General features: G+C 43.0%; 1 protein-coding gene across 1 annotated transcript; it reads left to right on the top strand.

The window, feature by feature from the left end:
* Nucleotides 1–2,406: 2,406 nt before the first annotated feature.
* MRPL45 (mitochondrial ribosomal protein L45) lies at nucleotides 2,407–12,697 on the top strand. Its single transcript, XM_079796842.1, has 8 exons — nucleotides 2,407–2,565; nucleotides 3,698–3,875; nucleotides 4,292–4,409; nucleotides 6,028–6,126; nucleotides 8,267–8,315; nucleotides 9,294–9,443; nucleotides 9,872–10,045; nucleotides 10,236–12,697. The coding sequence occupies exons 1-8, from the start codon at nucleotides 2,500–2,502 to the stop codon at nucleotides 10,320–10,322; spliced, it is 921 nt and encodes a 306-aa protein (XP_079652968.1). The 5' UTR covers nucleotides 2,407–2,499; the 3' UTR covers nucleotides 10,323–12,697.
* Nucleotides 12,698–13,970: the final 1,273 nt, after the last annotated feature.

The raw sequence follows: 13,970 nt of genomic DNA, 5'->3' as shown, positions 1-13,970 counted from the left end.
TATTACTTGCACTGTAATCAATAAATACATTGTAATCTGATTCGTTCAGTTCTCCAGAAGGATTTTTCTTCTTTGAATCAACTGTGCTCCTCTTAGAATGCAGGTTACCAGAAAGAACTTCCGGAATTTCAATCTTAGACGCCACCTGCCCTGGGAGGGGGAAACAATGCAAGTACACGCCCCCACTGCTTATGAGATATCCCATTCTTTTTGGCTCCGTTTAGAAATTTCAGAATTTGGAGAAATAAGAAATCAATTTTGCCTTCTGCTTCATCATATTTCATCTGGGATTCTATTCATTTAATGAATAAATACATGAATGTCTACTATGTGCAAGACTGTCCTTTGCGAGGCTGAGCCCCTAACCACTTTATTCCTATCTCTAATTGCATGAGTTCCCTTCTCTTGCTTTTCCTGAAATGTGAATTACTAGGGTTATAGAATTAAGACATACCCGTGGTCTTACTTCCCCAGCAGACAGCTCCCAGTTTTCCATGGAATTAATGAGATTGAAAGATAATATGAATTTTCCAAAAGAGCGGCTAATAGGAAAAGAGAAGCTAATTCATTCATCTCAGAATGAATTAAATGATGTTAACTTCCCGTATTATTTCATCCAGGCTGATATGAAACAAATTTGCATTCCTTGAGAAGTTGATCAGAGGGCAGGCAGAGGATGACCTGTGATTTGTTGGCTACCATGTGAGGCCATCAAGAAACTCAACAGTGGAGCAAATAATGCCAGACAGACTATACCAATATTCTGTATTAATCAATAACTACTCAGTGGAGTGTTTTGTGTTTTTTTTCACTTCGGTGGTGAGACAAGTAAAATAAAAATTTAATGTTTTATTTTCTGGGGCATAGATTGACAGAAGTCTGTTAAGAAATGATTAGACATCTCTCATTTAACTACTTAGTGATATATGTTCTTTAATTAATACATACATAGAGCAACTAACTTCATGTTGCTATTAATGTGTAATGCTATAGGTTCAGTGCTGTGGCTAGGACTGATAGCGGAATTCTTACCCTTGAAGAATTTGCAGTATAGTTGAGAAGTCAAGATTTAAGACAATACATGTGATCCCCAAACCCAAAAGTAATCTCTCTCTTTTCTTTCATAGTCCTTAGCATTTTACCTGGAACTTTGTAGCAATTCTATTCCAGCCAGTAAGCTCTTGTATGTACACACTATAGTTTCTAACTCATTGCAAAATACTATAGGTAAGTGCTCAATAAACACTAATTGTCAGGATAAGAACCTATGGGTAAGAGGAAAGTGTTTGCCATTCAGCAATGATTATAGCACTGGATTTTCCAGGATGATGCCAACGTCATGCATCTTTAAACAAGTGAATGTGAAGCAGGACAGCATAGTAGTTCATGGGTTCTGGAATTAGACTGCTTGGATTTGAATCTCAGTTCTGCCAGTTATTAGCCATCGAATCTTTTTTTTAAATTATATTTTTATTGATTTTAGAGAGGAAGGGAGAGGGAGAGACAGAAAGAAACATCAGTGATGAGAGAGAATCATTGATTGGCTACCTCCTGCACGCCCCACATTGGGGATCTAGACCGCAACCCAGGCATGTGCCCTTGACCAGAATCGAACCTGGGACCCTTCAGTCCACAGTCTGACGCTGTATCCACTGAGCCAAACCGGCTAGGGCTAGCATCCAATCTTAATTAAAATTTGTAATTTCTCTGTGACCCAACCTCCTATGTAAAAGGAGAATATTATACTTCTTTGTGGTGAGAAGCAATTAAATTAATATATGTAAATGCTTAGAAAGTTGTTTGGCACCCGGTAAACATTTCTAAGTGTAAACTATTATTTGTTCATGTTGATCCCATGCCTCTTTCCAAAAAATGACAGATAAGAAATGTTTTTGTCATCCACGTGTCTTTTGCTTCAATAAACGCAGTGGCCACTATGTTTGTTCAATAAACATACTAGTCATCTGACATTAAGAAAAAAATTTTCTTTACACAGTACAGATCGGGAAAACTAGGGCTTCAGTTGAAGGTTACCCAGCACATTGAGGTCAGATACAGACCCAGAAACTAATGGTTATTGCCTATCTGGGATCCAAGTAGGCATGGGTGGGGGGTGTGGGGGGGAACATTTGTCTCAGGAGAGCCACACCTTTCCATTATCCTCCGAACTGAAACAAGGTGCAGCGACGGCCCAGTCACCTAAGAACGCAGCAACTCCCGGCCGCCTGCAAGCCTCCTGCACAGGCGCAGCTCGCGCTCCGGCGCTCTCGGGTGGGCGCGTGACAGCCGTGCGCTCCACCCTACCCCCCAACGCCGTCTCCGTGCGCACGCGTAGTCTACACGCCACGCGCACGCGCGCGTTCACGCTGCTCACCCTCCGGCGGAGGGCGCGCGCCCTGGAAAATTCCACACCCGAGTCAGCTCCGCCCTGTGCGCCTTCTCTCCGGTCCCAGGCTCTTCGCTCTGCGTCCCCTACCCAGAAGGCTTTGCGTGGACAAAATGGCTGCCCCCATGCCGCGGGGGTGGTCTTGCTTATCCAGGGCTTTGGGATGGTGGTCTCGACAGGTGGGTAGGGAGGGGGCGGAGGGGGCTGTAGGGGCTGGAGGAGGAGGAGGACAGGGTAGAGGAAGTACTCCCTTCGCAGTTGTCCTTGGGGAGCGTGGAGGATGCGAGTCACACCGAGGCGAGGGAAGAGTTTAAGGTAGACGGAACCCAGCTACTGAGCTAAGGGGCTAAGCGGCGAAAGCCTCGGCAGGGCCATGAAGGGGAGCACATTCTCGGGGACGAAGGTTCTCCGGTTTGGTCGGGTTTGTTTGGCGGTAAGGGTTTAAAGGGGAAAGACGTCATGGCTTGGAAGGTGAGCTCGCTTCCCCTGGATTGTATAAACGGAACAATACCTGTCACTGTACCTGCCTGAGCAAACCTCATGGTCAGAGAGAAAGGAGAACTGGCCTTTAAAGAGCTTATTAATCAGTTGGGAGCTATAATGACGGAAATTTACAGTGAGGATACCAATAGAATGAGCAGAATGTAATCTCAGTAAAAAAATAAAAAAAAATAATAATAGAGGAGATGCCAAGACGTTTCTTATGCTTTAATAATAGCATTCTGCTCATTCCAGCATCGGGTCGGGGTTTAATCCCCTTCCGACTGAAGGCTCTTTGAAAGCAGAAGCTTGCTTTAATCAGTCTGTATCCCTAGGAGTTGGCATAGCCCTGCACTATGGGGAATACTAAAGGGAAGCTCTTAGTAAATGTTGAGGCATTAGTAAAAGTTGCTTACTAGCTTCTAGTAAGAAACGCCCATAAATATTTAAGTAGTAATGCATTCCCCTCCCCCCATATGTGACTTTATAATTGTTCCTAAGTCATTCTTTTCTTTGAAAAAAATATTTTATTGATTTTTTTACAGAGAGGAAGGGAGAGGGATAGAGAGTTAGAAACACCGATGAGAGAGAAACATCGATCAGCTGCCTCCTGCACACTCCCTACTGGGGATGTGCCCGCAACCAAGGTACATGCCCTTGACCAGAATCGAACCTGGGACCCTTGAGTCCACAGGCTGACGCTCTATCCACTGAGCCAAACCAGTTAGGGCCCTAAGTCATTCTTGTATATTCCCTTTCTATCTTTGCTTAGAGTTTGTTCAAGATAGTTTTTTCCAAGTTTACTATATCCTAACCTTTCCTACCTTCCAGCCAGTCCTGATGACTCAGTCCATAGCTGTAGTTCCGGTGAGAACTAAAGCACGTTTCACACCTCCTGCTCATGAACCCAAATACAAATCAGAAAAGGATTTTATAGAACGTTCCCGGAAAGCAGGAGTTGTCATTCCTCCAGAGCGTTTGGAGCGTCCCATACATCTGGCCTGTACAGGTGAGGCATGATATTTCTGAGACCTTGACCCATTCCCCTTCTGTCAGAGATCATCTGGGAAGCAAAATGATTTGGACTATGATTGACACTAGTTAACCACAAAATCAGTGGATCAATAGAGCCTCAATAATGATTTACTTTGTATGCACTGTATTTCATGAGGTCATCTTTGATCTTGTTTTCCCACTATTCCTAGAAGACAAAGGTGAAATTTCCCCATTTTCTATGAGAAGACACTGAGGCTCTGAGAGGAGACTTAAATGATCTTATTCTATTTTTTTCTAATGTAACATGATTCCCTTTACATGAAAGTCTAGTTCGTTAATTTATTTAGGATCTCTCCTAATTTTATATGACTTCCAGATGACTTTTTCTCCGTCTTTCAATGCTTTCTTAGTTGTCTCCTTTCATTTCAGGTGGTATCTTTGACCCCTATGTTCCTCCAGAGGGTGATGCTCGGGTATCAGCTCTTTCAAAGGAAGGACTGGCACAGAAAACGGAACGACTGAAGAAGAATGTGGCATCACAGTTGTCGTAGGTGTCTGAGACAACTGGGAGTTAACATTAGAATAAAACTTCTGGTTGCTACTTTATTCCAAAGAGATCATCTTGGATTAATTGGATTGGATATAACTCTTATAACAATTTGACATTATTTTCTTTCTTTGTAATAGAGTCTGTAGTTAATGTAGAATAATATGGGCATTCTGATTCTTAGCATCTCAGCCTTTATTGGTTGTTTTTGTCACATCAATTAGGGAGTTGACTTTGAAGTTTGTAGGACTTTTAAAAAATATTTTTTTAATTAAAATAAATTTTATTAAAATATATGTTTATTTATTTAATTATTATTTTTTAAATGTTTTTTTAATTGAATTCAGAGAGGAAATATATTTTTATTGATTCCATACTGGCAGGGCAGTTTGTAGGACTTCTTTTAATCACATATTTTGTTTTATTATTTTTTTTATTATATATTTTAAAAATATATTTTATTGATTTTTCCAGAGAGAAAGGAAGAGGGATAGAGAGTTAGAAACATTGATGAGAGAGAAACATAGATCAGCCGCCTCCTGCACACCTCCTACTGGGGATGTGCCTGCAACCAAGGTACATGCCCTTGACCGGAACCGAACCTGGGACCTTTCAGTCCACAGACTGACACTCTATCCACTGAGCCAAACCAGTTAGGGCTATTATTATTTTTTAAAAATGTTTTTATTGATTTCGGAGAGGAAAGAAGAGGGAGAGAGAGAGAAACATCAATAGTGAGAGAGAATCATTGATTGGCTACCTCCTGCATGCCCCACTCTGGGGATTGAGCCCAGATCCCGGGCATATGCCCTGACCAGGAATCGAACTGTGATCTCCTGGTTCATAGGTCGATGCTCAACCATTGAGCCATGCTGGCCAGGCCTGAGTCTTTTTATAAAATATTTTTATTGATTGATTTTAGAGAGAGAGAGAGAGAGAAAGAAACATCAATTTGTTGTTCCACTTATTTGTGTATTCATTGGTTGATACATATATATGCACTGACCAGGGATTGAATTTGCAACCTTGGTGTATCAGGATGATGCTCTAACCAACTAAGCCACCCAGCCAGGGTTCATTCTGACTCTTTAAAATTATATATATATATATATATATATATATATATATATATATATATATATATATATCTTTATTCATTTCAGAGAGGAAGGGAGAAGGAGAAAGATAGAAACATCAGTGATGAGAGAGAATCATCAATCAGCTGCCTCCTGCATGCTCCCTACTGGGGATCCAGCCCACAACCCTGACTGGGAATCAAACCATGACCTGGGTCATAGATCGATGCTCAACAACTGAGCCACATCAGCCAGGCTCATTCTGACTCTTGAGCCTTTCTATGACACCTGTGTTTTCTTTTTTAGTGCTTATAGGATGTTTTCTTTGATGCCAGAATTATAAAATTTTACTATAAGAAATCTTGGTCTCTCTTTAGGATGATTAATTAAAATGAGAGTTAGAAGGTTGAATTCATAGGACTTGACACATTTAAAAAACAATTAATGAATAAGTAAATAGACATTAATGGAGGTTAATATAAGCTGTGAATTATAGAATTGAACAAAGTCTTTAAAAATGATTATCATGCTTAATTTTACAGCATACGGAAGATAAGAGACTATGATGCTAATTTTAAAATAAAGGACTTCCCTGAAAAAGCTAAGGATATCTTCATTGAAGCTCACCTTTGTCTAAACAAGTAAGTGAACTCCCTGTCCTATTCCCACTATGGTCTCATAGCCAGCAGTACTAAAACCATGGCATCATTTGCTCTGGTCTCTGCATTCCACCAGGCTGACCAAAATGTGCAACCCCAAAATTTCGGAGGGCAAGGTATCTACTGTCTGCCCTAGCACCAGCCATCCACTCCAGAAACACAGGCCACTATCCCCACAGTCATGACAGGGCTGGAGGAAGGCGGGTGATAGATAGTTTGCACATATTGTTCTACCTGAGATCACTAGCCTCTCCCCTCATCAGGCACTCCCCTGGTTGTTATAAGTGTCCATTCAGAATCCAGAGTTCTGAAATAGTGGTTCTGGTCATTTTTTCTTAAGTTACCAGGTGTTTCAATGGAGGGACCCACCCCTAGAGTTTCCTACTCCATTATTTTGCTTGATGTCTTGAGTCTGTTGTTTTTACTGGGTAGATTCCAGATCTCCGTTTGAAACGTTTAGTTGTAAGCTCATCTTCATTGGAGAGTGTCTTCTGAGGAAATCCTAAACAACCTAAGTTATGAACATACTCCCAGAGAGGTTTTGTGTGTGTTTCTGCCAGATACCTCAGGGATATCATTGCCCAGGTATCAGTTTTTATGTTAATTTCTTAGCTTAGGAATTCTTACACCATAAATTTCATATCCACATTTGTGTATAATGTGGGCTTAGGGCTTTAATTTTTCAGTTTCTTTGTTTTTATTTTTCCCCCACTCACAGCCCTAGACAGAGAGAAGAAGCTTTATCTCTAGATTGGTAGGCTATTTTTCTAGTCTCCATTCCCTGCAGGTGCAGGACTCTTATAGTCATAGCTTTATTCAGGGATTTCAGTTCCAACTCCCTGTGTTTTGAGGATCCAAGGTTTTAGGAAGAGACCAGTTCCTAGTCTTCAGACCTTATTTCTGGATCCCTTCGTCATCCCTGCTGTTGTAGCAGATTGTATTCTTTCCATCTGGTTTTCGTTCCCTCTTCCTTTCTGGCATCTAGGGATTTACCTATCTTTCTAGTGAACTAGGACAGCGTATTGAAAAATGTGTGTGTGTGTGTCTGTGTGTGTGTGTATCATATTCTACCCAACATTTCTAGATGTTTATAGTGGGTGTAGTTTTATATTAGTTCAGTCCGTTATGTTACCAGAAGCAGATGTCTTTATTTTTCAGTGTAAGTTCCATTGTAAAATAGTAAGTGAACTCATAGGAAAGGGAATTTATTTCTACTGAGGATTTCTAGGTCAGTACAGTGAGGAGGAAGGGTTCATTTAGAGGTGCCAGGCATAGTGGTTGAGGTAGCTATCACCACAGTTCAGTCTAGTCTAGAGCTACAGCGGGAGAAATGAGTTGGAATCTTTCTCTTAGAAATAGAGGTGGGAGGGAAGCAGATAGAAATAATACTACTCCATTCTGGGATTAGAGTCAAGAATTTTTAAAGGGATAAAGACTTAAACTGCCCAGGAAGTATTAAACTGTGAGGGAAGGTCATGAATGTATACATAAAGAAACTAATCTGTACTCTTAGGTTTATATGAAACTCCTCAGTTAGGAATCTTCCTAAAATCTTGTATGTACAAAGGCTGGGGTTTGCTGTTTTCTTACTCTTACTGCACAGAATCAGCATGACTAGGACACTGTGGCAGTAACAAAGATGGGCGTGGGGGAGGGGAGCATGGCTCAGAAAAGATAGATGATTATCTTTGGCTAGGTTCAAAGATGACAGTGTAAGATTCAAGGCCCAGCCAGTTGGTACTGGTGATGTGTCTGCGGTAAGAAGAGAAGATGAGCTTTTGATTGTTATTTATGTTGGGTTTTGTTCCCTGTTGTAGCTTAGAACAAAAACCAGTCCCCATGTCAGGGTCTCTTGCCCATCTTAAGGATGCATATAATAATTTCAGAGAAATTCCTTTCTGCTCCTGAGATTCAGACCTAACTTTACTCGGCTATGGAGCTCAGGATTTTCTGGTAAATCAGGTTACTGTTCATCTTTGTGTCTCCAGGACTTAGCATATTACCTGGCTTATGGTAGGAGTAAAGAAAATATTTATAAAAATGAATTGAATTGTTTTTCATTTTCAACTTTCATACAGGGTATCATAAAAGTAGGAGTCAATGATATGTATCTCTTTTTTAGCTCAGACCATGACCGACTTCATTCTTTGGCAACTGAAAACTGTTTTCCGGTAGGTTCTCGGCCTTAGAATTATGGGATGCTGAATGGGCATATTGTAGACATCACCTTTGGTTTTCTTAAGTAAGATCAGTTTCGACTGTGCAGGAAGTTTCAAGCAAAAAGCTGAAGTTCCATTGTTTTTGCCTGAATGATAATGACTTGATGTGGACTTTGGTAAGGGCCATGCAAATGAAGGAGAAAGTCCCTCAACAAGCAGTACTGAAACCTTAGGTGTGGATCTTGAGCTCAGGGTGTGGGCCACATTAGGCCAGCCTATACTTGCCTCCACTATAATAAAGGATTTAACGAGCATTCACAAGGCTTACATTGTGTGGTAACAGAGGTGCTAGGTACTTTGGGAGACCCCCAAGGAGGGGGACTTTGTGATTCAAGAATAAGAACTTCAGTTTCTATCAGTTTGGCCTTATCTTCCTAGGGACAGGGATAGCTAACCAGGTCTTAGCAGTGTAGCTTTTATATCCCTGTAAAATCCCACTCTTCTCGGTAGAAAGGGGAGGGGGGCAACATATATGCAATCAGCAGCAATACATGCAATAATTACCAGAATATGAAAGTGTATAGGAGGCTGGGTGGTGAACACACAGTGTAATATTCAGATGATGTATTATAGAATTGAACACCTGAGACCTATATCATTTTATTAATGAATGTCACCCCAATAAACTCAATAAAAAAGGGAAAAAAATAAAGCTGTCAATTTGGAGTGTGGTTTTCATTGATTTGGAGAAGGGTCCTCAAGGAGGTAGGTTGGTCCTGAGTTGTGATTTAAATGAAAAGAGGGTTGTTGTGAGGTGGGCTTGAGCAATAGTTCACTGAAAACTTGGGATGGTTAAAAAGAAAGCATTTGGTGGGAAATGTTGCATGTTGGCTGCAATATTGTAAGAGGTGAGAGCAGGTGTGGAAGGAAGCACCAGCTTTCCTAACAGGAGGGAAAAACTCAGTAGAACTTGTTCTCTTCTGCCTTCAGGACATGGTCTGGGACATCCAATATAAGACCGTCCGCTGGAGCTTCGTAGAGTCTTTAGAGCCAGCCCGAGTGGTTCAGGTTCGCTGTTCGAGTATGGTGAACCAGGGCAATGTGTATGGCCAGGTCACCGTCCGCATGCATACCCGGCAGGTAGAGTCACCAGTCTGCGTTCCTCCCAGCTGCCTTTCTTCACTCAGGTTGGGCACCTACCTCTGGAATTATGGCTACAGCTGCCAGGACTGTGGGTTCTCAGGAAAGGCTCACTGTGGTCTTCCCTGCCCTTTCACTATGCCCTTCCTCCTGCCGGAAGTTAGCTCTGCGAAGACAGATGCAAGGATATTCTCTCCTACCCTTCCTAGTCTCAGCTTCCTCCCTCCTCCCCTCCCCAGTCAAAAATACTTCTAAAAGTAAAGTGTCAGTAGTTGATCAGTTCATCTAGATTCAGAATTCTGAGATAATTTTTCTACCCATTAAAATGTTTTGTTACAATTGTTTTTAAAATGGTTGCGTGCAAAAAAACAAAACCAGACACGACAATTCTGAGGATTAACTGGCCAGAATTGGTTTCATCCTTGCAGACTTTGGCCATCTATGACCGGTTTGGCAGATTGATGTATGGACAGGAAGATGTGCCCAAGGATGTCCTAGAATATGTTGTTTTTGAAAAGCACCTGACAAACCCCTATGGAAGCTGGAGAATGCACGGCAAGATTGTGCCTCCATGGGCACCCCCGAAGCAGCCTATCCTTAAGGTAGGGCATCTTGCGTGATTTAAAAGAGCTGAGGCCCTACTAGCGGTATCCTGTCAGTCCTGTTAGACTCCCCCTAGGGGAGAGAGGGGGTGATGCAGCACCGGGGAAGGGGTGGGCATGAAGGTGAGGGTGAATCTCCTGGGTGAGCCTTGGGCTTGGATGATAGATAACTCAGCTTCCTGCTTTTCAGACGGTGATGATCCCTGGCCCCCAGCTGAAACCTGGGGAAGACTGTGAAGAGCCACAAGGAGAGGCCCATAGGTCTCAGCTAGCCTGATGGCAAAAATGACTCCTGGGGTGAAGTATGGGTGATGAGATGTCTGGGACTGTGAAGACATCCATCTCCATCACGCTGTAGCAAGGACTATCTTTGTTCTCTCCTGTCCTGCTTCGGTCATTACAGAGTCTCATCCTCAATAACTACAGCTGATGGCCGGGCCCAGGTGGGTGGCTGTTATGCACAGCCCTGGACCCACTTCTTTTAAATTGTATATCTGCCTTCTGGGTCCAAATGAAAGACACTGTGTTTCAGAGAACGTCTGACACCAGTTTTTCCTGCAGCAGGGACTGTCAGGAGCAAACTGGCAGAATTTTCTTCCTTACCACAGGACAGGGGTCAGAGTTTGAAATAAAACACTCTTGCAGTGTTGGATCAATTGTGGTTGGTTCTGTCCATATTCCCTGGTTCAGGCTAGAAGTAGACCAGCCTTCAAATGGCAGTAATGGAAAACAGGCTTAATTGTGAGTGATATGACTTCCAGGAAATCCAGACTTGGGAAAAATAATTACTGTTTATCAGAGATGGTATCATTTAAGAGGATCTTTTCTCAGACACTGACTCACTGAATCAGCATTCGTCTTTCACAGAAGAATATAAATCCAAAGATATCATTTCTCCCTCAGCCTTTGGATCGTGTTCTTAATTATCAGCTGCGCCCTGGCATGATCCCAGGAAGCATGGGGGAAGTTCATACATTGGTGTAATCCATCTGTAAATCTTGGTTCCCTGACTTTGATCGCCTTTGAGAGTAGGCGACTATTTTCAGCCCAACGCCGGGAAAGCAAAGGTACCACCAGACTATGGGCCTGTGTAGAGTGAAACAACCCAGCCCCTCCTGTTCCTCTGCTCCAGCTGGACTGTCAGGAGGAAGAAGTGGGACTGCCCATGTGTCCTGTGTCATTGGCGGGTAATGACATGGGAAATCAGTCTGTACCTACCAGCAAGCTTGGCTTATAGTACTATTGCTTTCGTCAGCCCAGTGTGGCCTTCCCTGGAAAAACAGGACTTTAATTCTCATACTTTGTATTTTTCAAGCCTAGAGTTTTCTTTTAAGGAGTCTGTAAGTTAGGAATAAGGATTAATCTGTTCTGACCTTGACCTGAGAGTAGAATCCAAATAAACTGGAATCGGTTGAGAATAATCTAACTCCTCAGTCCCTCTAAAGCTACCATCTCAGCAAAGCAGCAAACGGACCACGCCTCACCGGGGAAGATAGTTGTTTTTGCAACAGCTGCTGAGTGCTGGCTGTGGAAACAAGATGTGTGTGCTTAGGAAGAGGCAGCATTGATGGGTTAATCCAAAACAGCCACTCTCATCATGCTACTTAGTGTCATCCTCTTCGGCTTAAAATGTACATCATTTTGCAGCCCATGTAAGGTTTGGTCATATCCTATTCGTGTGATCCCCAGATTAAGGCAAAATGAGATGGGAAGTGCTTTGAGCAGGATCCACAGCCACGAGGAATAAGGGGCGGTAACGCAGGTTGGGTAGGGAAGCAGAGAAACAAAGCACACTTACTGGGCAAATGATACATTGATTTCTCTGAATATGTGAAAACAGTGCTTTAAATAATCGGTTTCACCCCACTCCCCTCGATCTGTCTCCGGGGTCTCTAGGTAATCCTAAATAGCAGCTAAGCAGTAGCTGCCACCAGGGAGCCAGAGGATAAGTGCAATTTTCATTTCCCCTTGGGATCAAATCCAGATGAGCGAATGGCCCAGATGTGAAGGATTGGCTAGGAAGACCAGGCAGAGACCATCTGCAGTGCCAGCCACAGAGCTGAAGTCCTGAAGGCTGCAGTGTTGTTACCTTGGGCTTTAGAGCAGGCATTGTTTTAATTCCTGTTCTTGTTTAAAAACATTGAGAAAAGAAAATCACCATAATGAATAAAGCTAGAACCAACTGCCAAGGAAAAGCATTCTTTATTTTTTTCTATATGGTTTATTTCACAGCAGTGGGTATAAAGATAATATTTTTGTTCCCAGCTAGACCAGACCCAATGGGATTGTTCTGAGGTGCACAGTTAGCAAAGTATGCATTGGTTCAGAAGCTGTGGGGTTAACCAGCCAGAGCCCAGAGCAACAACACACATCAAATACTTACGTAGATAGGAGAACAAGGGTATTTAGTCCCTGAAAATGTGGGTTACTCCATTCCTTTTCCTCCTTTTTGGAAATGTAGCTACTTTTTCTGTGACCTGCTGTATCTGCCCAGAGTATTCACATGCAGACTCATTTCTTCCCCATTGGGTATTTGGTTTTATTTTGCCTTTCCTCCTTGTGAATGGCATCAGTATCTGTTTAGTTAACAGGTGGGCATACTGCCATCTTTAGTGCCTCTGCCCAGTTCTGCCATGTTTAGCCTGCATGTTTCTACCCCCACTCAACCACTACCAATCCTGGGACTTCTTTGACCAATGTTTTTCTCTTTCCTCATTTCCCTCTGGTAGTATCATCTAATTCCAGCACTCTGTTATCTAGGATTGCTTAAGAAAGAGGAGCTTGAACTGACTTGAGAGAATAGAGCTGAACTAAGAACAAGAGAGCTCCCTAAGAAAGAAGGCTTTGTGTTTGCACGATGCCCTTTCCCCAGCCCTCAGGCCTCTCACCTGCTCTGGAGCACTACTCTTTCTGGGGGCAGTTTATAGTGCTGGCTGCAAACAGGACCTCCTTTCTTTCTCAGGCTTCTCAGGAAGGAGACTGATGTGGGCCTCTTGTTACTGGGCAAGTGATTTGGAGTGGTTCTTGCATCAGAACCAGAGATTCCCTCTGGCTCCAGTTGCATTGACAGCAGAGAGGGGTCCCTCTGATGACAGCACTGAAAGGCTAGGAGCTGGAGAATGAGCCAGTGAGATGAACTCTAGACGCAAAAGATGGGGCGGGAAGAAGGGGCCATCTGAAAGAGCTAAACTGGGAGACAGGGTGTCTAGAAGGGAGAACTTGACCTTGGCCCGCGTGGGGAGGACCTGTAGCGATTGCCTTTCCTTCTCTGCTCCGTCTAATACTGCTTTGGATGGCAGATGATACGGATGTACGAGTGCTCAGTTGGCTCTGCTTCATTAGTAAACAAGGCAGGTCTGAGGATCGATTAAGCCGAAACTGGAGATCCAAAGTCAAAATGACAAGGTCTTAAGGCCTTTCAGGCACCTCCTTTGAGCCATTTAGGTTTTTCCTCTTATTTATCTTTGAACTTCAATTAAGTGGCTTCTTAAGCTTCCCATGGTGACCTGTATAGCCTTCTGTAACCCTCAGCCCTTGTACAGTCAGCACCGTGTTTGGCTTCGTTTCTTCTTTAAAACAAAAAGGTCCTTTGTAGACTTCAGAGAAGACGAGGTCTCCCCATGAGAAAACGTGGGCGGGCACTACTGATTTCCTTTCATCCCTAACCTTGGCTTTCAAGTGAGGGTCTCTAGACACAGACGGCTTGTGTTGAGTACTCTAGCTGGATAGGAGGATTCCTTAGGAGCAGAGGGTCTGGCCTCTGTTCCCTACAGTAGGAAGAACTGGAGGTAAAGAGAGGGTACGACTTCCTGTCGGGATTTGAGCTGCACCCTTCTTGTACAGTTTGTCTTTGAGTGAATTGACTTCTGGCTTTCCTGGAAAGGCGTGGTCCAGGGTCTTTGTTTCAGCTCTTCGGGAACACCTA

The sequence above is a fragment of the Cnephaeus nilssonii genome, assembly GCF_951640355.1.
Source record: "Cnephaeus nilssonii genome assembly, chromosome: 19".
Classification (NCBI taxonomy): Eukaryota; Metazoa; Chordata; class Mammalia; order Chiroptera; family Vespertilionidae; genus Cnephaeus; species Cnephaeus nilssonii.
Note: the sequence above shows the minus strand (reverse complement) of the source record. Positions and strands in the feature narration are given on the sequence as shown.